Here is a 26,742-nt window from a genome sequence, read left to right on the forward strand (position 1 = left end):
AACATGTAGGCTTCCTCCTTTTGATGAGTCTGTGAAGGGTTGTACTTGAGCATCCGGTTATTACTGATGCAAAGGCTGAGTTTGCTCTGGTTTCTCAAATTATAACTTTTCTTTAACGTAGCAAGACGGTAGGCGCGGTGAGTTTGTTGGTGCAACTTTGCAGCTATCTTTTTCGTATGCCTACAACCGAGAGAAGAACTCCTTTCTTTTCAGCAAAAGATTGTTTCCGTAACTGAACTTTGGTACTGTCGACCATTAGGTGGATAATAATATATCTCGAACTAGTTGGGTGCTCTAAGTTGAGCCACGGACCTTGAACTTATTGCAATGTATGTCCTCTAACTTTTGCACAGTTGATCATATCCGAACATACAGTTTCATAGCAAGGTGATCACCAAAATTTTTTTCTGAAATATTGAACTCCGAGGAGTTGAGTGGTAATGAAAGATTACTCATGTCTATGTCCTGATGTTTTTGACTTTGAATACAAACTATTAATCAAAAGCCAAGAATTAATCTTTAAGGCAGCAACAAAAGTTGGACCAAAAGTACTTGATGGAGGGAGTAGCTTTCTTTTTGTAGCAGCAGTGATGACGTCGAGCTGCAGTGCCGGATGACATCTTGCCTCTGTATTTACTGAATGCAGTGTCTCATTAAACAACGTTGAAGTGATAACTTCTCCTTGATCCTGGGTAAAAGAGGATCAATGATCCCCCTGGATCTGAAAAGAAAAGCTTCTTGCATGTCTGCATCGATCCCTATGCTTCTTTCTCTATTAGGACATTATGTTGTTCTATGACCATGTTAACATAGCTGATGTCATAAGGCTTGTTCCTCTGGATTCTTGTTGCTCACTGTGAGAATATCAGGTTGATAAATAGTTCCTTCAGTAATCAGGCTGGAGTGTTTGGGAGACTCGACTTGACTGCACACTCGTTTATCGAACATAAAAAATGTGTTGGTGCTCGAAATAATTAAGGTCCAAATTCGATCATGAACCATTTACTCTCCGGTTATGTGTAATTTGTTGGGATCTTGCAACAATGAACATCACGTTAGATTATCAAAAATAATATGTAAAAACTAATCTGAAACAACTAAACCGAAATAACTTGATGAGGGCAGAATCACAGGTTCAACAAGTTGTCCTTAACACATTAGTTAGCGGGTATACTCGAGTTGAGTAATGCTAAACCCCTCACATCGAAGATGTGTCTGAGATAAGACTGCCCGATATAACTTGAGTTAGCACAATGCAAGTTACCCTCTCTTGAACTCAGCAACAGGGATGGAAAATAAAACGCCGCACAAACAAAAGCAAGAAGATGAAGAAAAGAAGACAGAAAGATGGTCACTTCTTGTGTATTTTTTAAAACATAATTACGAGTTGTATTTATAGAAGAAGATACTTGCAAACCAAGTTAGGTTTGTTTCTTGTAAAACAATTAAAACACGTAAAAGGAGTTTTCCCAAAAATAGAACTCTTAAGAAAATATTTTAGGAAGTAATTTCCTAGTCAAAAACTTGCAAAAATAAACTCTATTAAACACGGGACTTAGAGTGTGGTATACGCGCATATGCATGGGTCGAAACATGTATTTTTCTCCCCACCCGCTTCACCCACATTTTACAATATATCCATAAAAATATGGCTATATAGTGGAGCATCTCTTTAGTTTTCCACAATGTGGGACTAAAGGTTCCATTTCATTCACTCCAAAAATGAGTGAGTATCCTTAGACCCTTAGGTCATTAGATCAAACCACATCAAGACCATAAACTTTTTATTAAAACTCATTTTCTCCAACAATCCCCCACATGAATGAAATCTCGGTAAAAAACGAAAAATTGGAATACGGAAAATACCATTTAGGCAAAGGTGTCCATGAGGTCTTGAACCCTTACTTAGTGAGAAGTTACTGGAATTACTTTCTAAACAGTGAACCTAGTCTTGAACTGATATCGTTTGGTGTAATTCGCGACAACAACCACGCATGATATTCTCCTGGCGTTGCTAAGTTCGTGCCGTTTTGTCCAATTTGGACCTGGAGATATCCTGTTTCTTAGAATTCTCTAGAGAATCGGTTTAATTCTCATAGGAAGCGTCCCCACACTACACCAAAACATCTTTTTGTGACGTTTATAAACATTGCTATGAATTTTTGCAACGTTTATAACTGTTGGTAAAACGGCGTTGCGCACGTATGTGCAGCGTTAGATATGTGTTTCACAAATTAATTTATGCAGCGCATATTAATTTTGGTTAGGTGGTATTGCAACGTTTTATTTTCCTATTTGTGCAACATAAATATTTGTTTACGCAGCGTAAAAATAATTAAAGCAATGCATATATCCGTTGCAAAAATTTTATTGGGAAATAAAAAAAATTACAATTTATTTATTTATCCTTATATATATTGTTCTCTCTTCATGTTTCAATCGTTACCAGAAACAAATTCATGTTTCATTTTTACAATGATTAAACTAAAAATAAAACAACTTCAACAAAGAAAATTGAAATACGACAAATGAAGAGCCTTCAACCTTAGATCAAGGTAAAATCATACCAATTTTCTCACGCGGTTAATCCTAATGCAGGGTTTAGCCAATGACATCATTCTTGTATACAAGACCTATGTTTATACCACTGATAGGGGTATTGATAGCTAGGCTCTTCAAAATTCCAACAGCACCTCCAGTGACCCAAGTGTTGATGCTTGAGCACAAACACATCTACCACTCTTATCAATCCTTCGCATAATGGACTTCATGTCTTGCATTGTTGCTTCCTCGATGTTTTCAACATCATCATCTGGACACACCACATACAGACAGTGCCAGCGATAGCATGATCAAGGCCCTGAAAAAGTTATAAATTGAGATTTAAGTAGAAACCCCATTTAAAATGTCGTAATGATGTAAGTACGGATCTACCAATGTGCACCAACCAAAACCAAATGGAAAACAAACATTACCTGAGCATTGATATTCACATCATGTACTACGTACCTGGATACTACACCTTGGTTATCTTCGACAACCATATAATTTACAAACCTGAATATATGTACAAACAAAGTCAAGGATATGAAGAACCAAAAAATAAGCATAAAACATCACATTAGTCTTTTTAATACAGTAAAAGGTAAATAAAAAAAATCCAACCTGTTCGTCTTCATCACTGAAAAGATCTCCAAGTGCATAATGAGCCAAAAATGCAAGAACAATAATATAATCGCACAACAAGACAAAAAATAAAAATGATTTTGCATTAAAACGAAAGAGTTCATTAAGAGCAAAGTAGGATGGTTAGAATACTAATCGCCAATAACCAGAACTTTGGAATTTTCTGATAAAGAGGTCTCAGGTCTTCATTACATATCTGCTCAATAAAAGCATGTAACATGGACTCAATCCTTTGAAATCTAAAGGGAAAATGGCACATCCAGAACTTGATTAGAGAATATAAGGTTAAATTCAAAGAAAATTTAAATTAAAATGTAACTTTGATACAATTTTTGGCTTCAATCGAAAGAGAATATAAGATTATTTAGAGACAATCAAATGAAAGCATAATAGAAGTATCAACTCCATTAACAAGAGGCAACCAAAACCCAAACTCAATCCTTCCAAATCTAAGCGACTAAGTTCTATTCAGATAAACCAACAACACCCAAATGATTAATCTAAATGATTCCGCCTACTTATAAATACCATATTAAAACATTTACAATCAATACAACCAGATTTAAAATATACAGTAGCCAAAATCAAAATTCAAATTCAAAGAAATTGAGACAATAGATTTCTAGGGTTTATAAAGAAAAAAATCACATATCTAGTGATTGAACGAAATTCGGGTTACCAAAGATTGAGTCTGATTTCATAAAGATGGGTTCTGATTTGTGAAATGAGTTAAAGAGATCTCAAAAATAAGATTCAGTTAAAACCCAAATCTAAAATAAACAACTTAAATTCAATCTTACCAAAACCTATTTCACAAATCAGATTTGTACAAGATATCGCACAAACTCTTTCAGAAATATGGCTTTTGATTTCTTATGATCTAGTTAGGTTTCAAGAGATATCAGTTTAGAAAAAATGAGGAAAAGAAAATAGAAGTAAATAGAACGAGATATTTTTTGGAGAGAGCTGGATAAGAAAGTAGAAGAAAAGAATTAGGTTAATAAAAAAGGTATGTTCTACAGACATTCAAGCCCTCAGTCATTTAATTAAAGTACGAGAGCGTCCTTTTTTTTCTTTTTTCCTATCTGTTGTCTAATATTTGAGCAATGGAAACGTCTTATGTGCAACGGAAAAAAGTTTGCAACGTTAATATCCGTTGCACACTCGAAAACTAAAACGTTGCAAAAATCTGAATATGGTGTAGTGCCACTTCCTCATTCAGATAGGTGAGTTACATCAAGAGTGTTTACTGCTATACCCCACTTTAATCTTAAATTGAAACTATAGAACTCATTAAGACTTATTTAAAAGTCATCCTCCACATGCAGTCATACTATCACATCAACACCATAGGGAATGGACAGAGAATGAAATTCTCTGATAGTGTTTACCTTTACCCACCACAAATTAGTTATCTCATTCGAAACCTTAATCTTGGGATCTCCAGTCAGCAAGGTTGAGTATCCTTCACGACAAGTTTAATTATTGAGCCTAAGCCTCATCTCCCTCGATGTTTTGCTAACTATCTCCTTGGACAAACCTTTCATCAAAGGGTCCGCCTCCTTGGACCGTGTCCAATCTATGGAAATAACGCCTGTTGAGATTAGTATTTTCAAAGAATCATGTCTTCTACGCATATGTATAGACTTTCCATTGTAGAAGCTATTCTTAGCTCTACCTATCTCAGATTTGTTGTCACAATGTATAGACATAGCTGGGATAGGCCTACGCCAGAGAGAAATATCTTCTAAAATGTTTCTTAGCCATCCGGCCTCCTCTCCTGCTTTATCTAATGCAATAAACTCTGATTCCATAGTGGAACAATCTATACATGTCTGTTTGGAACTCTTCCAAGATGCGGACGCACCTGCTAGAGTGAATACATATCCACTCGTAGACTTAGAATCATCTGAGTCTGATATCCAGTTTGCATCGCAAAATCCCTCAAGGGCGGCCGGATACCCTTCGTAATTTAAACAAAAGGTCATTGTGTACTTCAAATACTTTAACACTCTAATAAGTGCATCCCAATGCATCTGCCCTGGATTACAAGTATACCTGCTTAACCTACTCATAGCATAAGCAATGTCTGGTCTCGCACAATTCATTAAATACATCAGAATTCCTATGACTCTCGAGTATTCAGGTTGTTGAGATGACAAGAAGAATCACACGTAGTACAAACAGGTTTACAATCAAAACTGATTATATTTCTTAAGTATGGATTCAGCATAATGAGACTGACTCAAAGTATAGCCATTAGAAGTTTTTCTAGTCTTCATCCCTAATATGACATCAGCGGGGCCTAAGTCTTTCATGTGAAAGTTCTCATTCAACAGTTTCTTAGTGGAATTAATAACATCCATGTTTATCCCTGGTATAAGCATGTCATCATCATACAAGCATACAATCACACAGGCATCCTTGACAAGTTTAGTATAAACACACTTATCATATTCATTAATTATTAACCACTAGAAATCATCACATGATAAAATTTCTCATGCCACTATTTAGGTGCTTGTTTCAATCCATACAAAGATTTAACCAGTTTACAAACTTTCTTTTCACAAACTTTAACTACAAAGCCCTCAGGTTGTTCCATATAAATTTCTTCATCTAACTCACCATAAAGAAACGATGTCTTTACATCCATTTGATGTATATCTAGATTATGGACAAAAGTTATAGCAATTAACATCCTAATGGAGATAATTCTACTCACTGGCGAATAGGTGTCAAAGAAATCTATACCTTCTTTTTGTCTGTAGCCTTTAGCTACCAACCTAGCCTTGTATTTTTCAATAGTTCCATTTATATTACGTTATCTCTTGAAAATCCATTTACAACCTATGGCCTTAGACCCTGGAGGTAAATCTACAAGTTCAAAAGTACCCTTTTCTCGAATAGAATCCATTTCACTAATGGAAGCTTCTTTCCCCCAAGGATCTTCAGGACAAGTCATGGATTCTCTATAAGTCTGAGGATCAGACTCGACTAGGTATGTAATGCAACCAGGATAGGTTTTCTCAGTTCTAACCCTTTTACCTCTTCTAGGTTCTATTTCTGGTTCATCTTCCTCTATAGGTAATGACTGACTGGTTAACGACAAATCTAGGGGATCATCTAAACATCTCTTTCGAGAATCACGTTTCACTGGAAAAAATATTCTCAAAAAACTCAGCATCCCTAGACTCCATGATAGTATTCAACCCTATGTCAGAAATTTCAGAACTCACAACCATAAACTTATAAGCACTACTATTCTCAGGATACCCTATAAAAACACAATAAACGGTTTTGGGTCCTATCTTATTTTTCTTAGGAGGAGGGATGCCCACCTTTTCCAAGCACCCCCACACTTTGAAGTAATCATAAGATGGTTGTCTACCTTTCCATAACTCATATGGAGTTTTATCTGATCTTTTAAAGGGTACTCTATTCAGGATGTAATTGGCGGAGAGGATAGCCTCCCCCCAAAAATTCGAAGGTAATCATGAACCAATCAACATGGCATTCATCATATCCTTAAGGGTATGGTTCGTACGTTCAGCTACACCATTGGATTGAGGTGAATAAGGGGTTGTAGTCTCATGTATTATGCCATGTTCTTCGCAAAAATCTCATACAGGAATTTTATACTCACTACCACGTTCATACCTAATAGTTTTAATGGTAGTATTCAATTGGTTTTCGACTTCATGTTTATATATCTTAAAGGCTTCTAAGGCATCGTCCTTCCCCTAAGTAAGTAAACATGCCAGTACCTCGTATAATCATTTATAAAATTAATAAACCATTTTTTACCACCTCTTGTTTGAACTGACTTCATATCAACTAGGTCTGAGTGGATTAGGTATAAGGGTTTAGAGTTTCTCTGGACATTCTTATTGAATGATTTCTTAGCATTAGGGATGCCCATGGTCTGGTTTTCTACCCGGACCGAACTGGTCCAAACCGACAAAAAAAACCAGAAAACCAGAGACCGAATAAACCAAAACCAAAGAAACCCAAAAACCGAAAAAAACCCATTCTAAGTGGTTGGTTTTGGTTTGATGTTATAAAAGAACCAGAAATCCAAAAAAAAACAAACAAAAAAAAACCCCGCGAGTTAGAACGAGAAAAACCGATAAAACCATAATAATATGTAGCAAACTTTCCATCATAATATAATATATATACACTTCAGTGAGTATATTCAATAATAAAAAAATATAATTAAAAATATATCTAATATTGAATTATACATGCATAATATATACAAATTTTAATGAGTATATCCATAAATAAAGAAACTTTAGGTAAAAATATATATAATATTGAGACATTTATGTACAATATATATAAACTTTAACGAGAGTATCCATAAATAATGAAACTGAAATTAAAGTCAAACATAATTTTTCCTATATAAATATAAGTATATGTTTTCGTAGACACCTACAGCTTCTACACCATTATCATATATATTCTCAACTCTAGATTTTTTTTCAAAGAAAAATCAGATGGATTCGACCATGACTGAAAATGATGGTGCAACTGGAGTCACCGGAGTTGCGGAAACCACTACTCAAATAACTGGCCAAAAGCGTAATAGAACTTCAACTGTAAGAACCGGAAGTTCTGATGTTTGGACACATATGAAAAGGTTTTACGATGATGTTGATGGAGTCAAAAAGTTCAATGGTAGTTGTGTTTGTGAGTATTGTGGGAAAAAGTTTAATTGTCCCTCGGAGAACGGTACCAGCACTTTTTGGGCACATCTTAGAAAAAGATGCTCCAAGTATCCATACAGCGAAAAGGATAAAAATCAAAAAATGATATCCTTATCGGGAAGTAAACTTACAAATTGGAAATTTGATCAAGTATTGTGTCGCAGATCTCTTGCTAAAATGATCATCCTTTGCGAGCTGCCTTTTAATTTTATTGAGAACCAAGCTTTTAAGAGTTTTATTCAAGATCTCAATCCAAAGTTTAACATGATTTCAAGAAACACATTGACTAGGGAGTGCATGGAGATCTTTTTAGAGGAGAAGGAGAAGTTGAAAGAATATTGTCATCTACTCGCGTATTCCTCACAACGGACATGTGGACTTCGATTCAAAATCCCGGTTACATGTGCTTAACTGTTCACTATGTTGATAAAGATTGGAAGCCAAAAGAGAATTATTAACTTCTATTCACTTCCATATCCGCATACAGGTGAAGTTTTCTTTTTTTGTTTTTTTTTTATTTATGTTAAAAGGTTAAAAATTAGAGTTACAGCGCCCCTTTATAACGATTACATTTTCTTTTCTTTTTTGTTATGAATACAGGTAAAGTTATTGCACAAGCCGTGCAAACATGTTTACAAAGCTGGGGTATCAAAAAGGTGGTTGTGTACAATAACACTTGATAATGCAAAGTGTAATGGTACGGCAATAAATAGTTTGATGAAGAGGCTCAAAGGTAAGGATGTACTGTTACTAGAGGGCGAATTTTTTCATGTAAGGTGCTTCGCTCATGTAATCAATCTTGTCGTGGAGGATGGGGTTAAGGACGTAAAACCATTATTAAAACGTCTTCGCTGGCATGTGAAATATGTTAGAAGTTCTCCTTCTCGTTTACAAATATTCAAAGAATGTGCTGCGAATGAGGGGATAACAACTAACAAGTACCTATGCTCCGACGTGAAAATGAGATGGAATTCTACTTTTCTCATGATTAGCTCAGCACTGCAGTTTCCCAAAGCTTTTGAACGAATGGCGGAACAAGATGTCAGCTATAGACATGAGTTTGAGGCTAATGGTATGGGTCAGTTGGAAGAAGATGACTGGAAGGTACTTAATTCTTTGAACACATTCTTAGAGAAATTTTACCTTATAACAATGCGAATATCTGGTTCTCATTATACTACATCCAACTTTTATTTTGATGAGTTAAGCGTAGTTAAGGAAAGTATCTTGGAACATTTAGGAGGTGCAGATCCATTTCTTAGTAGCATGGCTAAAAAAATGAATGAAAAATTCGAAAAATACTGTAGCGTTGGTAGTGTTAATCCGATTCTAATAGTTGCAATGGCACTTGATCCTCGATACAAATTCCATTATGCTGAATTTTGGTACACCAGATATTTTAAGAAAATTGATGCCAGTCTTAGCGAAGGTCAAATAAAGGAAAAGGTAACAGATTTTGTGGGTGAATCGAAACTTTTGATGTTGCGTCTTTATCTCCAATACAAGCAAGAAAGTGATGATTTCAAAGATAACGATGCATCACAACAATTTGTTGAAACTGATGATATTACTTCAAGTGGAACGGCAACTAAGAGTGGGTTCTCTGCCTTCTTGAGTCAAAGGGAAAGTGTCCAGGCCATGAATGATTACGACCGTTATTTAAATGATGGTGCAGAGCCAATGACTAGAGATTTGGATGTCTTATGCTGGTGGAAAGGAAAAGTACAAACATATCATGCATTTGCAATTATGGCACGTGATATACTAACCGTTCCAATTACTTCGGTACCTTCTGAGTGTGCTTTTAGTACAGCTAAGAGAGTTCTTGATGCCTTCCGTAGCTCTATGAAACCAAAAACTGTGGAGTGCTTGATTTGTGCCCAAGATTGGTTGAAAAACTCAATGGAACCCATCGGAATGGAAGGAAAAGCTGAGACATTGGATGACAATGAAAAAGGTTATATATCTAATTTTTATAAATTTGATTTTTCTTTAGACTGATTTTTTTTTATATGTTATACTAACGGAGCTTTCTTTTGCATGTGACAATGACATGGAAAACGGTACTGGATAAGCCGTAAGGCGTAAAATGATACACTTAAAATAATTTTATAGATTCATTTAATTTTCGAATAATTGTCATTTTTTGGACAAGAGAGGGAAGCTATGCGTATTGTAGTTCTTTTCTAATTTTTATAATGAATTTTATTTATTATGCGTATTGTAGTTCCTTTCTAGTTCTTATAATGAAATTTTATTTAATTTGATCAAGAGTATGAGTGAGGATTTGCTTTGCAATTTTGAATACAGTCAAAAATGAAAGTCAATTAAAAATAACCCGAAAAAGAAAAAAAAAACGACTGGTTGGTTCTGGTTTCTAATTCTATGAACCTAAGATGGCCTGGTTTGGTTTTTGGTTCATATAAGAGATATCGGATTGGTTCTTGGGTTTGGCACAAAACCAAACCAAACCGAACCATGGGCAGCCCTACTTAGCATGCTTAGATTCTACGCAAATCTCACATTTATGATTTTTATCTAAAGTGAATTTGGGTATGCAGCCTACGCTAGCCAGTTTATGCATTGATTTATTATTTGCATGACCAAGTCTACCATGCCAAACATTCAATGACACACACATATAAGCAGAAGAATCATTCAAATTCACTTCAGGACAGGTTACATTAAGTTTATATAGAACCACAGTCTTATAACCCATACCCACATAATCATTGTCCTTAGTTACTATAAGTTTTCCATACTCAATTGTAACTTTAAACCCTTATCATCTAAAACAGAACAAGAAACAAGATTTTTGCAGATGTCTGGAACATGAAGAACTTCATTCGATGTGAGAGTCTTTCCAGACGTGAGCTTCAGACCGACCTTTCCTTTTCCTGCAACCTCTGATGCAGATGAGTTACCCATATAGAGTTTCTCTCCTTCCCCTACCCTCTGGTAGGAGGTGAACAGGTCTCTGTTCCCACCAACATGCTTGGTAGCTCCAGATTCTTCCCACCAATCCATCACATTAGTCACCAAGTTAACTTCAGACACCACAGCAGAAAACTCGTCTTTGTTCTTCTCAACCAAGTTAGCATTATTCTTCTTATCCTTACGTCGTCTACAGTGAACTTCCATATGGCCAGTATTTCCACATACCCTACAAGGACCTTTAATTTTAGTAATGCCAGAATCTGGTTTACGAAACATACCTTTCTTGTTAGGTCCATGCTTCAAGTTGTGATTGTTGTTGTCACCTTTCCCAGCTTTAGAAGACCTGTGTTCAGACACATGAGCCTTGTTAGTCATGTCTCTTGCAGATGACCCGTTCTTGTCTTCGGTGCACAACATCTCTTCCACTTAAATCCTCTTTCCCAATTCAACCGTGTTGATCTCCCCAGTGTCATGTCTCAGTTTTTTTTGTACTCCGACCAAGAAGATGGTAACTTCTCAATCACCGCAGATACTTGAAACGTCTCATCAATAACCATACCTTCAGCGAGAATCTCGTTAATGATTTTCTGAAGTTTGAGGAATTGATCAACAACAAACTTATCATTCGTCATCTTGAACTCCATAAACTTTGCTACCAGAAATTTCTTGCTCCCTGCAGTCTCCGCTTGATAATTTGCTTTTAACGTAGTCCACAAATCATAAGCAGTGAAATTATCCTTAGCATTGTAAAAATCATACATCACATCTTCCAAACCATTCATGATATGATTTTTAGCCATAAAATTGACCTCGGATGTTATAATTGAGCTCCTCCTCAGTCAAATTTTCAGCATTGTACAATTCATCACCTGGAACCAGTACATAGTCCAGTTCATGATGCTCAGATAAAATAACATCTTGAATTGCCATCTCTTGAAATCCTTTCCGTTAAACTTTTGTGGTCTTTCTACATCGTTGTTTCCCATTGTTACAAGGAATACTATAATGTGTTAAGATTGTTGGGATCTTGCAACAATGAACAACACGTTAGATGTATCAAAAATAATATGTAAAGAACTAATCCGAAACAACTATACCGAAATAACTTGACGAGGGCAGAATCACAGGTTCAACAAGTTGTCCTTAACATATTAGTTCGCGGGTATACTCGAGTTGAGTAATGCTAAACCCCTCACATCGAAGATGTGTCCGGGATAAGACTGCCCGATATAACTTGAGTTCGCACAATGCAAGTTACCCTCTCTTGAACTCAGCAACGAGGATGGAAAGTAAAACGCCGCACAAACAAAAGCAAGAAGATGAAGAAAAGAAGACAGAAAGATGGTCACTTCTTGTGTATTTTTTAAAACAGAATTACGAGTTATAATTATAGGAGAAGATACTTACAAACCAAGTTAGGTTTGTTTCTTGTAAAACAATTAAAACACGTAAAATGAGTTTTCCCAAAAATAGAACTCTTAAGAAAATATTTTAGGAATTAATTTCCTAATAAAAAACTTGCAAAAATAAACTCTATTAAACACGGGACTTAGCGTGTGATATACGCGCATATGCATGGGTCAAAACATGTATTTTTCTCCCCACCCGCTCCACCCACGTTTTACAATATATCCATAAAAATATGGCTATATAGTGGAGCACCTCTTTAGTTTTCCACAATGTGGGACTAAAGGTTCCATTTCAATCACTCGAAAAATGAGTGAGTATTCTTAAACCCTTAGGTCATTAGATCAAACCACACCAAGACCATAAACTTTTTATTAAAACTCATTTTCTCCAACATAATTAGCATCCATTTCTTGTAGTGGTCTTGGACTATTGTCACTTAATTTCCGCCCCCTTTAGATATTTGCTCAACTATGAGGTAACTTAGTATGAAGTAAACTGGTCTAACATATAGCAACTTTGCAAAATTGTCGTAGTCGAGACAGATATCGAACTGGGTCTTTTATTTTCTTCATCATGGATGTATCGTAATAGCCCATGGTGGATTAGGTTGAACTGCATCATGGATTCTTGACCGCCAACTCCAACGATCAAGTTTGGATTAGGTTGAACTGTGGTGTATCATCGAGAAACGAAGATAGGATATTAATTGCGTGCATTCAAACGGGGTGGCAGCATATACCCCATCGTATGTATATGTCTTTCATGGCTTGCGAGTTTCGGGCACGTCTAGCGTAGACGTGAGACTTCTAGTGCTCATAGATGGGATCAGGCTTTGATGTAGTCACGAATAGATTGATGCCTATTTTATACAGCAGTGTCGCAGACAGAGACATCAATAAAGAAATAACAGACCCATGGCATGTTGACTGAACTTCTAACAATATGGCATGATATGCTATTAGATCCTTAGGTTTAATCATTCACGTAATCAAGAAAAGCTTGGAACGGTAAGAAAAATAATTATTTAGGATGGATGATACTTAGCTTGTTTTTCTGATAACAGAAGCCTTATTCCTATTCCTCCGTCGGACGTTTTTCCTTTATCCATGTATCCTTCGTATATAGTTACCACCTTCTTGAGGACGTCCACAGATACCCCAGATTTAATGGAAGTTAGGTATGTTTCATAGGATGACTTTTTTGGATTGTGGAAAAATCTTTTCCCCTCAGTCGGCGCCAGTGTATAACAAAAAACCCTGCTTAGTGCTCTTCCTCATTGAGGCATCAGAGTGTCTTTGCAGGTACCCACCCACTCTCATCTACCAATAATTATTGAAGAGTCAAAGTTGATAAGGAGTTGATCCACCAGATAGCTGGAATTTCCTTATCTACCAAGTACGCATCACGGGGAATACCGGGGGGTCATCTTACAGCCAAAATTTCATCAACATATTCAAATCTCGAAGATTGTTTTTAAAACATTTTTAGTACAACAATGATCTTCACTATTGTAGGAAATTTGTTAGTGTCATTCCTTATAAATAATTAAGTTAATTTCAGTTGGTTACACGAATCTCCTAACTGGTAGATACCAATGGTATGAAATATAATTCAATTAAAGCTTTTCAGAGGTTTTTAGAGGTTTTCAGAACTCTTTAGAGTTTTTCGTAGCTCTTTAGAGTTTTTCATAGCTCTATCATGAATAGCTCTATTAGGTGCGAGTGCACTCTGAAAGGGGATAATAATGAATTGGAGGATAGGTCATAGCCTGTTTATTAATATTTTTGCTATAACTTTGTAGACTACATTACACAATCCAATGGGTCGAAACTGAGCTGGGGTGGTTGGGTTTGGAATCTTTGGTATGAGGGTGATATTTATATGGTTGAATGGATGTTGGAGATAGTTTTATTGAAAAAAGTTCTCCACCATTGCCCACAACGCTTGGTCTGAGATTTCAGGCAGTTCTTTGAAAAATTTGCCCGTATTGCCGTCTGGGCCTGGGGCTTTGTTAGACCCAATGGAATCCAATGCCAAACGATATTCCTCATGAGTGATATTGGTTGTCAAGCTTTGGCATTGTTCCTCAAATAACCTTGGTTGAATGCAATCGAATAGGCCCTCACCTACTACGGTTTTTGGTGCCATGTATTGCTATCATAAAAATCAACAAATAAATCAACTACTTCTTTAGGAGTTTGAGTCCAGATACCTTGGTCCGATTGGAGTTGATGGATGTGATTAATTCTCCTGTGAATAGACGTTTGGGTATGGAAGTAGGTAGTATTTAGATCACCTTGTTGCAACCATTGAACTCGCGACCTTTGTTTCTAGTAGATCTCATGGCAATAAGCTAGAGCGATATGTATGTTTCTTGCATCATGTTTTCATTGTAGCCACAGCCTTAAGGTGCGTCATATCGTGATTGCACATTTGTGTTGAGCATCCTAGATCGAAGCTTCAGCAGCTTTGATGAGAGACGGTAGGCGACCAAAAGTAGTTTTGCACCATTGTTGGAGGTTATGGGCCATGCCTTGCATTTTACACAAAAGTTTCATAGGAGCCAAAGGATGTTGGGTATGGTTCCATGCTGCTGCTACAACTTCTTTAAACTGAGGGTGAAGAAACCGGATATGTTCCAGAGTGAAGGTTGTGTGGATTTCTTGAAGATCATTGCATCATGAATTAGTAACAAAGGTGCATGATATGAAGTTATCCGTGGAAAATGCTTTATTATGGTCGTTGTATTGATATCTAGCCAGTTCCTGTTACACATTCCTTGATCTAGTCTCTCAAGGATGAAATCATCTCCTAGTTGATGATTGGACCAAGTGAAGGGGTTTCCTTGGTTTCCCAGGTCGATGAGGTCGTGCAAGTTGATCATATTTGTGAAGTGTTGAGTGTTAGTCAGGTTGAATTCTATACCTCCTTTTTTTTTCCTCTTGGCAAGTAATTTTGTTAAAGTCTCCCATCAGCACCCTGGGGAGATTTTGTGGAGGTATTAACGAATCAAAATTCATCCAAAAATTATTTCTTGTCGGTTGGTGAGGAGGTCCATAAATTCTGGTGAATAAAAAAAGAAGGGGAGCACACACAGACAAGACAGAAGGATGAATTATAATTTGGTTTGCCACTAAGATTTATACTTGCAGATGAGATTTCCACATTAATCATAGCCCACCTTGCGGTCCGTTATATGGTATTACAAAATAATCATGAAAACCAAAAGTAGACAGCAGATTATTCATAGTACAACTACTAGCTAAAGTTTCAGATAAAAAAAGTAGAGATGGATGATAACAACGTGTGTAGTCACGTAGTTTGCTCACTGTCAAAGAGTTGTTAAAACCTTGAAAGTTCCATGCTAAGAGATTCATTGTTGAGGCAAGGGTTGGTGCTCACCAACCACTCGCTTACCTTTGTTGCGGAGATCTTCAGCTGCAACAGTCCTTCCTTCTAAGGATAATTGTCTTGCTGGATTTGGTTGAACGGGGTTGTTATTGGTGGTGGTGGAAGGTGATAGCTTATGAGGATGAATGGTGTTGTCTAGATGAAGAAATATAGTGGATCCGGCTTTACATATTCTGAGCCTAGAAACTTCATGTTGAGGTTGAGACTCTCTGGTGGATTGCAGTGTGGGAGAAGCAATAGACAGGAATTTCCTAGTTTTGGTTGGGGGAGGTGGAGCTACAAAGTCAAGGGTTGGGGGTAGATTGAGATGTTGCATATGGCCTTTCTTGGTTGTTCGATTTTCCTAGTATAGGTTTTGAGAGGAGTTGGTGGTTTTGGGGTGGGTGCCAAGAAATGGTTGTGTGTTACTTTAACATGCGGTTCACCATTTCTGTTAGTAACCACCAAGTTTACCTGTCCATTTTTATCCTCTAGGAATAATTCAAGTTGCTTATATACTGATTGTTAGAGCACTGCTCGGTCGAACTCTCAAGCGTTGATATCTCAAACTTGTTTGTCAAGTTTAGTTGCCAAAACTATAAGTTTTGATTTCTAGTCTACTAATAGCTAAGTCTCGGACTAGGATAAAAAGTGTAGTTGAGCTCTAGACTCCACGGTGTTCATCATGCAAAGATGAAGAACTACTCAAGGAACTGGTAGAACTTCATCGACAAAAAGGTATGTGGAGACTTGAACTTATCTATCACTCAAAAGTCTACTTTACCTCCTATCTTGAGACAAAAGTCGTATTGCTATATAGACTATGATTATACACATGTACTATTTTGAGATGAGTTTATCTTATCTTATCTATTTCTTGAAATATGTGTTGGTAAGATTTCGCTTTGGCCAAGTTCATCTTTACTAGTGACGAAAGTCATATTAGTTTCAATTACTTGAAAATCGCTTTGACGAAAAATAGTTTGTGAACGACAACTAAATAACGTCCTATAGGAATGTTTTAATGATTGAAATGAGAGTTTAGAATACATAATCATGGTTGGATATAAACATTATGAGACAACTCATATGTGTGTAAGTCCAATATCCTTGAACCAAAGTATGCGTACTTTGCTGCTCAGGATAACCGGAACTAAAGTCCGCGTACCAGTACGCGTACTGCCGAAAGTTTACATCCCGTGAATTTCTGCTGGATTTTTGTGAACTGAAAACAAACTTAATCCGGGTACTTAAGTCCGCGAACCAGTGTGAGTACTTAAGTAGGTTACTTTCTAAAAAAAGTTTAATTCGTGAACTAAGACATTTATTTATATTTTAAGGAATGCAATCTTTACAAAGCGTGTCTATAATGTTCATGAATCGATTCGAGTGAATCGAAACTATTTTTGTTTCGATTGTGTCTTGTATACTTCTATGAGATCTAAGCAGTTGAACAACTCTCTAACTAGTTCATTTGAATCATTTGAACTAGTTGTGGTAAAGAAGAATAAGGTTGATATGAAAGTGCTCATATGGCTAACCTATGGTTAACTACCATTGAACCAACGACTTGTACACGTTTAGGTACGGTTACTCAAACCTAAATGAAGTTACATTTCATATGTGTATTACAAGATAAGTTCGATCTAACGATTGAAAGATATAATTAGCTTGAATCTAATCAGGTTTTCATCTAACGGAGAATATTGAATGCTTTGTTACCAAGGTAGCACTGATTGCAAACCCTGATTTGAAGACTATATAAAGGAGAACTCTTAAAACTGGGAAACCTAATATCCACACCCCCTGTGTGATACTAGTTGTAAGCTAGAGTCGATTCACCTTTAACCTTAGGTTTCTATCGAGACCCTGTAGGCTAACGACTTAAAGACTTCATTGGGATTGTAAAGCCAGACCCAACTATTTTCTCTGTAGTTGTGTGATCTGATCTTGATATTTCTATCGTATTTGAGTACAATCGTAAAATTGGCTTGAGATTGATTTCTCCGATAGGCAAGATAGAAAAGTAGTCACAAACTCTTCGTCTCATCGTTTGTTATTCCGCAATATCTTGTTTCGCTAGTCAATTAAGATTATTGTGAGGTGATTGATAATACTAGGTTGTTCTTCGGGAATATAAGTCTAGGTTATCGATTGGTTCATGTTCACCTTGATTTATCAAAAGACGGAACAAAACACGTAGGTATTTCTGTGGGAGACAAATTTATTTCTTGTAGACTTTTCTGTGTGATAGAAATTTTTTTATTAAAGTCTTCGACTTTGGGTCGTAGCAACTCTTAGTTGTGGGTGAGATCAGCTAAGGGAATCAAGTGTGTAGTATCCTGCTGGGATCAGAGAAGTAACGAGCGCAATTGTACCTTGGATTAATATGAGATTGATTGGGGTTCAACTACAGTCCAGACTGAAGTTAGTTTGTAGTAGGCTAGTGTCTGTAGCGGCATAATACAGTGTGTGTTCAATCTGGACTAGGTCCCGGGGTTTTTCTGTATTTGAGGTTTCCTCGTTAACAAAACTTCTGGTGTCTGTGTTATTTCTTTTCCGCATTATATTTTGTTATATAATTGAAATATCACGGGTTGTGCGTTGAACCGATCAATTGGTAATTCCAACCTTTGGTTGTTGATTGAAATTGATTGATACTTGAACATTGGTCTTTGGTACCGTTCAAGTGATTTCTCTTGTATTCAATTAGACTCGCAGATTTTTATTTGCTTAGTATAGTAAGAGACTGTAAATCCAAAGAAAATACTGAAGTTCACTCTTCACGTATGTTACCCGAGGCAATCCTCAAAAAGGATGCTTTGGAAATTGAATATCGCTTGAGTAAACTCTCGAATGAAAGAAAATACCTTTGGTTGAGTGAACTTCACTATTCGCAGATTAGCCGAATTATCCTTTGGTTCCTTATACAAAGTTGTAGCTCTTCTTAAGACTTATCTAATGGACTGTAAAACCAATCTAATTGAATTAGTAAACATGTACTATGTTAAAGATAGATAATGAAAAGGTATAGAACCATAAATGGGCTTAGAACCATTGGATAATTCACTTAACCTATAACTAGAGACTTGTATGAAATTATGTTATGAACCTTGTGTGAGCCTTTTGGCTAATCCCTTAGAATGCTTGTATGATTAACATTTACTTTTTTTTATTAACGATCGAATTCAAAAGATGAATCGGTGGATTGAGGATCTCGAGGTAGGCGAGGCTTGTCATCAAAACAGGTGGGAACTCTTGCAACCTTTTTGTAATCATTTAAGCTTTCTTTTTATCTGCGAGCATGATGTATACTTACTTTTTGTGAGCATATATGTGTGTAATCGAATGGGTATGTTGTGTGACATGCGATGATGGATTCTCCAAATGTTATATTATTCTACGCTGATTAGGAGTTATTTTAGACTATGACTATTTATTTATATTTGGGGTGGGGTGGGGGGGGGGGGGGGGGGGGTGGATGGTTGGTTGGTCTCTCACATATTACCTTTTATAATTTCTTGCGAGAATCCTTTTCGTTGCATATTATGCTTGACTGTAAAATCTTCGGGACTTATGTGATAGTTCTTGAATCACGGCCTGGGAAACTGTGTGGATGGCATTTATTATTTGAGTCTGGAGTTATTTTATTGTCGTCTTCTCCAACGAGTTTGGCGATGGTCAAAATGACACATTTTTGGTTTGTTCTAATACTATTTTTGTGGATTATCCGGTGGTGGTCTTTCACAGGTATTTCTACTAAGGTCGTAATATCCGGGGAAGTGTAATTAGATTGACCTTTCTTTCATGATAGTTATAATTCGATGTTTGTTGATTGCTGTGTGAATATTGTGATATGCGATGTGTGGTTTCCCCGCGAGGAGTGCCTGTGGTCTCCCCACAGTTCCTCACTAAGCTCTATTCGGCGAGATGTCGTTGCGAATATTATTACTTTTATTTTATATATTAAATTTATGTCTTTAATAGGACGGGAGACCGTTTGCGAATATTACCTTAATAGGACGGGAAACCGTTTGCGAATATTACCTATTAGGCGAGAAGTCATTGCGAATATTATATTATTTATTATCTGGGGAAATCATTGTGTGCATATCATACTTAATTGTCTTATGTTGATTGTTCTATCAATTGTTATTTTCCTATTATCTTTCTGATATGTTTTTTATTCCATATTATGTTTAGAGTCGTGAGTGAAAGTGTTATTTGTTTTTCTTTACTATTGTACTGTAATTATTATATATATAGTAGCATGTTAGTGATTACTTGAGAGTTATTTGTTTCCCTTGGGCACCCTTTGCTCACTTGTTCCCACATCACTTTCAGTAATCATAAGATATGGAGCACACAAAGATATCCGTTTCGTATCTTAGAGCTTTATCGAATCTAGTGTTGTGTGTATTCTTTATTTATTCTGTAAACAACACATTATTATATTCATATCACTCGAGAGATTTCCAATTGTATAATATCAGAGCGTATGAGTTAGTTCTGGGATTAGCTTTTGCAATTGAAATGCTTAAGATCATTAATCTAGTTTTGATGCATCAATTAGGTTGTAATCTTATTAGTTAAGCAGGTGATTAGGTTGGGGCGTCACAGATGGGTTGTGGAAAAAAAAATCAAAAAAGAAGCTAAAAACAGTTCGGTAGTAAATGTACGACAACCACATATTCGGAAATTTATTTCAAATAAGGATCAATGTATTTAGATATATTGCCACATGCTCAGTGTATTTAGATTAACTGTAGTTAAACCTAGAGTTACCTAACATCAGAAATTGCCACATGCTTAATTTTGGTGCTGCTAGATCAATTATGCTCTAGCAATGCTAAAGCAAAAAAAAAATCCATGCATGGTGCGGGCTGTTTGTTTACAACTCACAAGTTATGAAAACTCACATTTCAATCCAAGGATGCAACTATTTTTGATTTTTTTGTGTTTTATTTTGCAAGAACATGTAACTAAGCAAATTAGAACGTTTTTATGTGTTTACTTTGCGTTTGGCATGGCTTTTGAACTGAAAACTCCTCATCTTAAACTAAATTTGGATCTCAAAAACAGGTTATGTAAAACTGTATCAGATAATGGTATTTGGTAACCTTATCTAAATGGTAACGATTAGGATTTTGAGATTTCCGCCGGAAATTATGGGTGTGACGACACCATGTTGACGTGGGTTGTTGGGATTTCCCAAAGGATAGAAAGGAATTTTGCTAGTGGATCCGCCAACTCTAGTTGAGGAAATACTACGGTTTCTCGGTCTTGTTACTACTGCCCCTCCTGTCTACCTCCCTCCCGGTCACAAGTTTCTATGCCTCCACCAACGAAAGCCGTATAAAATCAATAAATCGTCCGTACATTTCGTTTCATTAGTTCGCGCATCGAAATCCCAAAAATGCTAATTAACCCTAATCAATGCAAGTTCCGGTTCGGACCCTAGCACCAATTAAACCTAGCAAAAAAAGCCTAGCACCAATTAAACGAAACCTACATATTCTCCCTCTTTATCACTCACCGCAGATAAACCCTAATAATCTGGGGTTTCTTCTTTCTTCAACTCAGATATTTTGAAGAAGAAGAAACAAATCATATCAAATCAACAATGGCTTGTCACAGTATCCCAGATTTAAAACCGGAATGGTTGGGAGCATCAGGAAAAACAGCAGAGAAAATGAATCTATTAACACTCCAGCACAAGATGAAGATTGACCCAGAAGGATATGAAACTGAATTAGCTCTTTTATATAAACATTTTGATTCATTACTTTTTTTATTTCAGCAACAATCAGCTTTAAGTTTCTCATCTATTAACGGTGATCCTACTGTTAGTAAAGATCTTGGTGATATGGCTATGTTTTTAGCTCATGTTACTCCTTATTATCCAACTCAGTTATCTGATTATCCGTGTAAATTAGCTGATTTGTTACGTTCGTCTGCAAAGTCTTTGCCGTCGTCTCTGAGATGCCATCTTACTAAAGCCTTGATTTTGTTAATTAATAGAAACGTAATGAGCTTTTATTACTCAATTTGTTCTTCTTTTGTTCAAGTTGCATTGGTTTATGTGATAAAATGGTTGGAATAGTTTTTGCCCTATAATTATATTGTTGATTGGTGGCACCACCACACAACCATATACAATTACAATCAATCAAATACCACCGCAGACACCTTCACCATATAACTTATCTGGGGTTGTTAGTGCCGTCTGTGTTGGTTGGTGGTGATGTGTTGTTTGTTTGGGAGTCTTGTGTCTGATATTTGGGATATTCTGTTGTTTTCCGTACCGGGATTGTGATAGATTTTGGTCTTTGTTTGTAGTTTGTTGATATTGGAGAGACACTTGGGTTATTTATGGAGCTTCAAACTTTAGGAGATAGGACTTTAAGGAAAGATGCATTCTCGCATGTGATTCATAGTATTCGACGGATGAATCAGAAGCATAAGAATGAAACTCAGAATCGACCACTTCAGAATATTTTGTTTACAATGCTACAGGTCAGTTTTTTTTTTTTTTTAGCTTCTTAGATTTATGTGAATATGAAGCTATTGGTATTTCTGTTTTAGTGTTAATTAATTATGGGAAGTGGTAATCTGCTTACCTAGGAAGAGGATGAAGCAAAAGCTAAGAGGGCTCTGATTGTACTTTGTGATCTTCACAGAAGAAGAGTTTGGTTTGATGAAAGAACAGCAAATGCAATCTGTACAGCTTGTTTTCATCCATCATCCAAGTAATCCCCTTTTATTCTTTTGTATTAATGTATATAAAGGATTTTCGCCTTAGAACTAGTACTTTTTCACTTCGTCCGTATTGAAAGGAACAAACAACCATCTCATACGAGGGTTTTTAGATTTATCATTGCAAGTTTCTAGAGTTTGGAGCCTTAATTAAGATCACCAGCAAACTTTTTCCATTTTGCCTTATATTTTTTTTTTAAAATTTTACCTTATTATCCTACATAAGTTAGAAAATGGTTTTTGACCTAGTCTTGAGATAGAAAAGAAAAGCTGGTCTGCTTTATAACCCGTTTGTACCAGCTCTTAAACACGGTGGTCCCTGGCTAGTTGGCCAAGGCGGGTTCCACATTTTATAATCTCAGCAGTTGTTGCTCAGCTGTGTTTGAAGTGTTGCTTCTAACACAATCTGTTTTTTCTTTGTATTTTACATAAAAGTCTAATGTGCCGTTCACTGGCTAGTTAACTGGGAATTATTTTTTTAATCTTATAGGATCATGAATGCTGCTTTGTCGTTCCTTCTTGGTTTTGAAAAAATTGAAGAGGCAGATGATAGTGACGTCGATAGCAGTGAAGATGAGAAAAATCCCCAGGTTGTTCTTCAGAGGGAGGATGTCTATAAGGTATGAAATTCTAAATTTTGACTTCTCGGAAGCTATTTAGTTTACAGAATTAGCCTTTGTATAAAACTTGCAAACACTTATAATTCGATTGGCCATTTCGCCTCTTGTGCTTCTTTGTTGTTTTTGTCAGTTTATAATTTAATGAACAATTGCTTTAATTACCTTACTACAGGCACATCACAAAGGTACACTTGCTAGCAAGAAAAAAAAGCAAGCAAAGCTGCAACGTGCTATTCGCAGCATGAAAAGGCAGCAACGTGCTAACTCAGAGAAGGATACACCGAATTACTATTCACCACTTAACCATTTAATTGATGCGCAGGTTAGCTAGTTCTAATACTGCGGTTTAAACTTTCATTTTGTTTCAGATTTGTGACACTTTTATTTTGTGTACAGGGGTTCGCTGAGAAGCTATTCTCCCGTCTCCAGACTTGTAATGAACGGTTTGAGGTGTCTATTCTCACTTTCCACATATACCTTGAAGGTATGCATTCTCCTTATACTCCTACCAGATACTATTATGACGTCAGTCTATATCTTTTGTCTTCAGGTTAAGATGATGATATTAAAAGTAATTGCGCGGACTGTTGGACTTCATCGCTTGATTCTGTTGAACTTCTATCCCTTTCTTCAGAAATATGTCCAGGTATACCATGTCAATGATGCTTCGATGTATGCTATTTTGGCATACTATTATACTAATTTGTTGATTGTCTTGATACACTTGCAGCCTCATCAACGTGATATTACTGAGTTGCTTGCTTCAGCAGTTCAGGCTTGCCATGATATGGTTTGCTTCTCTTCTCCTTCTAGTGTCGTTCTGTCATATTGCTGCATTGGAGATTGTTTGGGACTAATGGAATGCTTTAATATTCCTATTCATATCTTTTTATTAATAGGTTCCTCCTGATGCGGTTGAACCATTGTTTAGACAAGTGGTTAACCAGTTTGTGCATGATAAGTCTCGAACAGAGGTATTCAGTACTCTTGTTTTCGTTTTATTTTCTATTGTATCATGTTGGTTGAGCTGGTTTTGCAATCATTTTTCTCTTACACGATGTTTGTTCTTACAGGCAATTGCTGTTGGACTGAATGTTGTAAGGGAAATCTGTCTCCGTATTCCCCTGGTATACCTTTTTTTCTGTTTCTCATCTCTTGTTTCAAACCCTTAAATGACCCAAAAACTTACTCTGTTGTTATTGTTTTATTCCACATTTAGTTAATGACAGAAGATTTGCTGCAAGATCTGGTCCTATATAGGAAGTCACATGAGAAAGCTATATCTACAGCTGCTCGTTCATTGATCACTTTATTCAGAGAGGTTATGATTTAACTTTCGATCTAATCTTTGGCTAGCAGTTGCGTCATTTGAGTAGGAATACTAAGTACAGTTGCCTTGTAGGTATGCCCTTCATTGCTGGTTAAGAAGGACCGTGGTCGCCCCACTAACCCCAAGGCACGGCCGAAGGCTTTTGGAGAAGTGAATATTGCTAGTAATGTGTCTGGTCTTGAGCTATTACAAAATGATGATGGTGAGGATGAAGAAAATGATGGTGGTGATTCAGATTCAAGTATGTTTGACAATGACGAGGAAGAGGCTACTGAGATAACGGACAATGCACATGCTCAGCTCAGCGATGAAGATGAAACCGAAGAAAGTGATGCAGGTCTAGATGGTGATAATGAAAGTGGTCAGAGTGAGGAAGAAGAATCTGATAGTGAGGACGGGGATGGCGATGAGGATGAAGAGCAGGAGTACAACAAACGTAAAAGGAAGCTCAGTGACTATGCTGGGGAGTTGAATGCTGATACAAGTCTCCGTGCCCTTAAGAGGATAGCAGAATCGACTAGGGAATTTGAATCATCAGTTTTGGCCGATGGTATCTTATCAAATGAAGATTTTAAACGGATCAAGGAGTTGAAGGTAAGAGAAAGTGACTTATGCAGGAATATTGAGGATAACAAACTGAATCGTTCCTATTTGACTTCTTTTTACTATCTGTTTGTCCTAAAGTTGCATATAGTTATTCTTTTCCCGCACTTGGCTAATTCACTATTTTATCTCTTTGGCTTACCAGGCAAAGGAAGGAGCAAAGCTTGCTTTAGGTCAACATGGGCTGTTAAGGAAGGGCCCAGAAGCAAAGTCACCTGCATTTAAGGTTCCCAGTTCCGAGGAATTAAGTCTTAAGCGAGTGAATCCATCAGTGCTCGAGGTGAGGCCTACATTTATTCTGAGCTCTTTAAAGCCCTTGCATTTGTTACTTCATATACATCTATGACGGTACTACCTCCATACATTATGTTTATTAAATTTTTTGTATACATAAACTCAGAACCTTATGTTGCACTTTATTACAGAAATGGTACATCAATCTTATATATCTCCAATCCATGCTCAAATTTAGCATTTTCTCTTCCTTCCAATAAAGAACAAAAAGCAATATAAAGAACAAGAGATCCATTATTGTTACAAAAAGCAAAAGGCAATACACAGCTCATAGTACTGTTATGAAAATGAAAATTGCAAGCTCCTACTTTGGCATTCCTGTTTCCACTTTTTCAATTGGGTTGTACTAAATATTTTGTACTTACTGCGTTGCAGATTAACATAAGAAGGAAGATGACCAAAGAAGAGAGGCTGGAATTAGTTAAAGCTGGAAGGGAAGATAGAGGAAAGTATCAGGCCCGAGCTGCCATAAAACAGAAAAAGGTGTTTTTTTTTATCATTAAAAGAATCAGAATCAGATTTTGTTAGTAAGAGTGGTATCCTAATCTTTCCTTTTACACATCCCCTTTTCTCCTTAATGCAAATTGTGGATTGATGGGTGAGTCAACTACAGACACCAGATGTATCCTTAATGTATTTTCTGATTGCTTTGTTGAACAGACCGGTGGTACCAGCAACAAGCAAAAGGAGCACAAGAAGAATATGCCTATGGTTGCAAAAAGAGCTAAAATTGTACGATCTCGACAAGAAAGAAAGAGATTAAACCGAATTGCTGGCAAACAGTTCAGGGGTAAGAAAGCATGGAAGTAGGCCTGATGTAATGCTGTAAAAGAAATCCTTATTTGTTTCCCCATTAATTTTGGTTATGTTATCGATCTTATATTTGGTTATGTTATAAGCTTGCCTAAGTATTTATTTTTTACTTTTTAAAAATGAATGAAGATTAATAGGAAAGATATTAAATAGATTTGTTTCTTTATATATGTAGATGCTATTTAGGATTTTGAATTATGTTAGAGGAAAATATCGTTCGGTCCTTTTTAGGTGGGTCCATGTCAGTTTGGTCATTACGGAAAATGCCTTTACTGTTTGGTCCATAATTATTTAAAAATATTAAATGGACAAAAGTATCCTTTCATGTTACTTTCCTCTTATTTTTATTAAATGGACAAAAGTACCCTTCCGTGTTACTTTCTACTTTTTTTTTTTTGTAGCAGTTCATTCTTCAAAATGAACTTTTCTACTTATTTTTTCAGAAATCACCTAAAAAAACCAGAGTTCATTCCAGAAAATGAACTCCATATAAAAACCTAAAAAAACAGAGTTCATTCCGCTCCATTTAAAAACCTAAAAATGAACAACATCTTCATCTTCTTCGTCGTCTTCAAACACCAACAACAATATCATCTTCGTCGTCTTCAAGTAGCAGCAGTAGCAAAACATGATCGTCTTTAAACACGAGTTCATCTTAATCATCAACAAATAACATCAAAAGCAGCAG

The 26,742-nt window shown here is 36.4% G+C and overlaps 2 protein-coding genes across 3 annotated transcripts; both read left to right on the top strand.

Annotated features, from left to right (window-relative positions):
- The first annotated feature begins 7,703 nt into the window (after nt 1–7,703).
- On the top strand, nt 7,704–10,139 carry LOC113273086 (zinc finger BED domain-containing protein RICESLEEPER 2-like). Its single transcript, XM_026522855.1, has 3 exons — nt 7,704–8,051; nt 8,502–9,858; nt 10,129–10,139. The coding sequence occupies exons 1-3, from the start codon at nt 7,704–7,706 to the stop codon at nt 10,137–10,139; spliced, it is 1,716 nt and encodes a 571-aa protein (XP_026378640.1).
- Nucleotides 10,140–21,116: 10,977 nt separating this feature from the next.
- LOC113276503 (protein SDA1 homolog) lies at nt 21,117–26,249 on the top strand. 2 transcript variants are annotated; one of them, XM_026526113.1, is made up of 15 exons: nt 21,117–21,663; nt 21,978–22,154; nt 22,263–22,387; nt 22,885–23,014; nt 23,187–23,336; nt 23,411–23,498; nt 23,545–23,660; nt 23,745–23,804; nt 23,914–23,988; nt 24,088–24,141; nt 24,234–24,335; nt 24,417–24,938; nt 25,093–25,227; nt 25,617–25,724; nt 25,902–26,249. In XM_026526113.1, the coding sequence occupies exons 1-15, from the start codon at nt 21,262–21,264 to the stop codon at nt 26,049–26,051; spliced, it is 2,394 nt and encodes a 797-aa protein (XP_026381898.1). In that variant the 5' UTR covers nt 21,117–21,261; the 3' UTR covers nt 26,052–26,249. The 2 variants fall into 2 exon arrangements, with proteins under 2 accessions (XP_026381898.1, XP_026381899.1); XM_026526114.1 differs by having other exon boundaries at nt 21,119–21,663; nt 23,411–23,464; nt 23,565–23,660.
- Nucleotides 26,250–26,742: the final 493 nt, after the last annotated feature.

The sequence above is a fragment of the Papaver somniferum genome, chromosome 4 (assembly GCF_003573695.1).
Source record: "Papaver somniferum cultivar HN1 chromosome 4, ASM357369v1, whole genome shotgun sequence".
Taxonomy (NCBI): domain Eukaryota; kingdom Viridiplantae; phylum Streptophyta; class Magnoliopsida; order Ranunculales; family Papaveraceae; genus Papaver; species Papaver somniferum.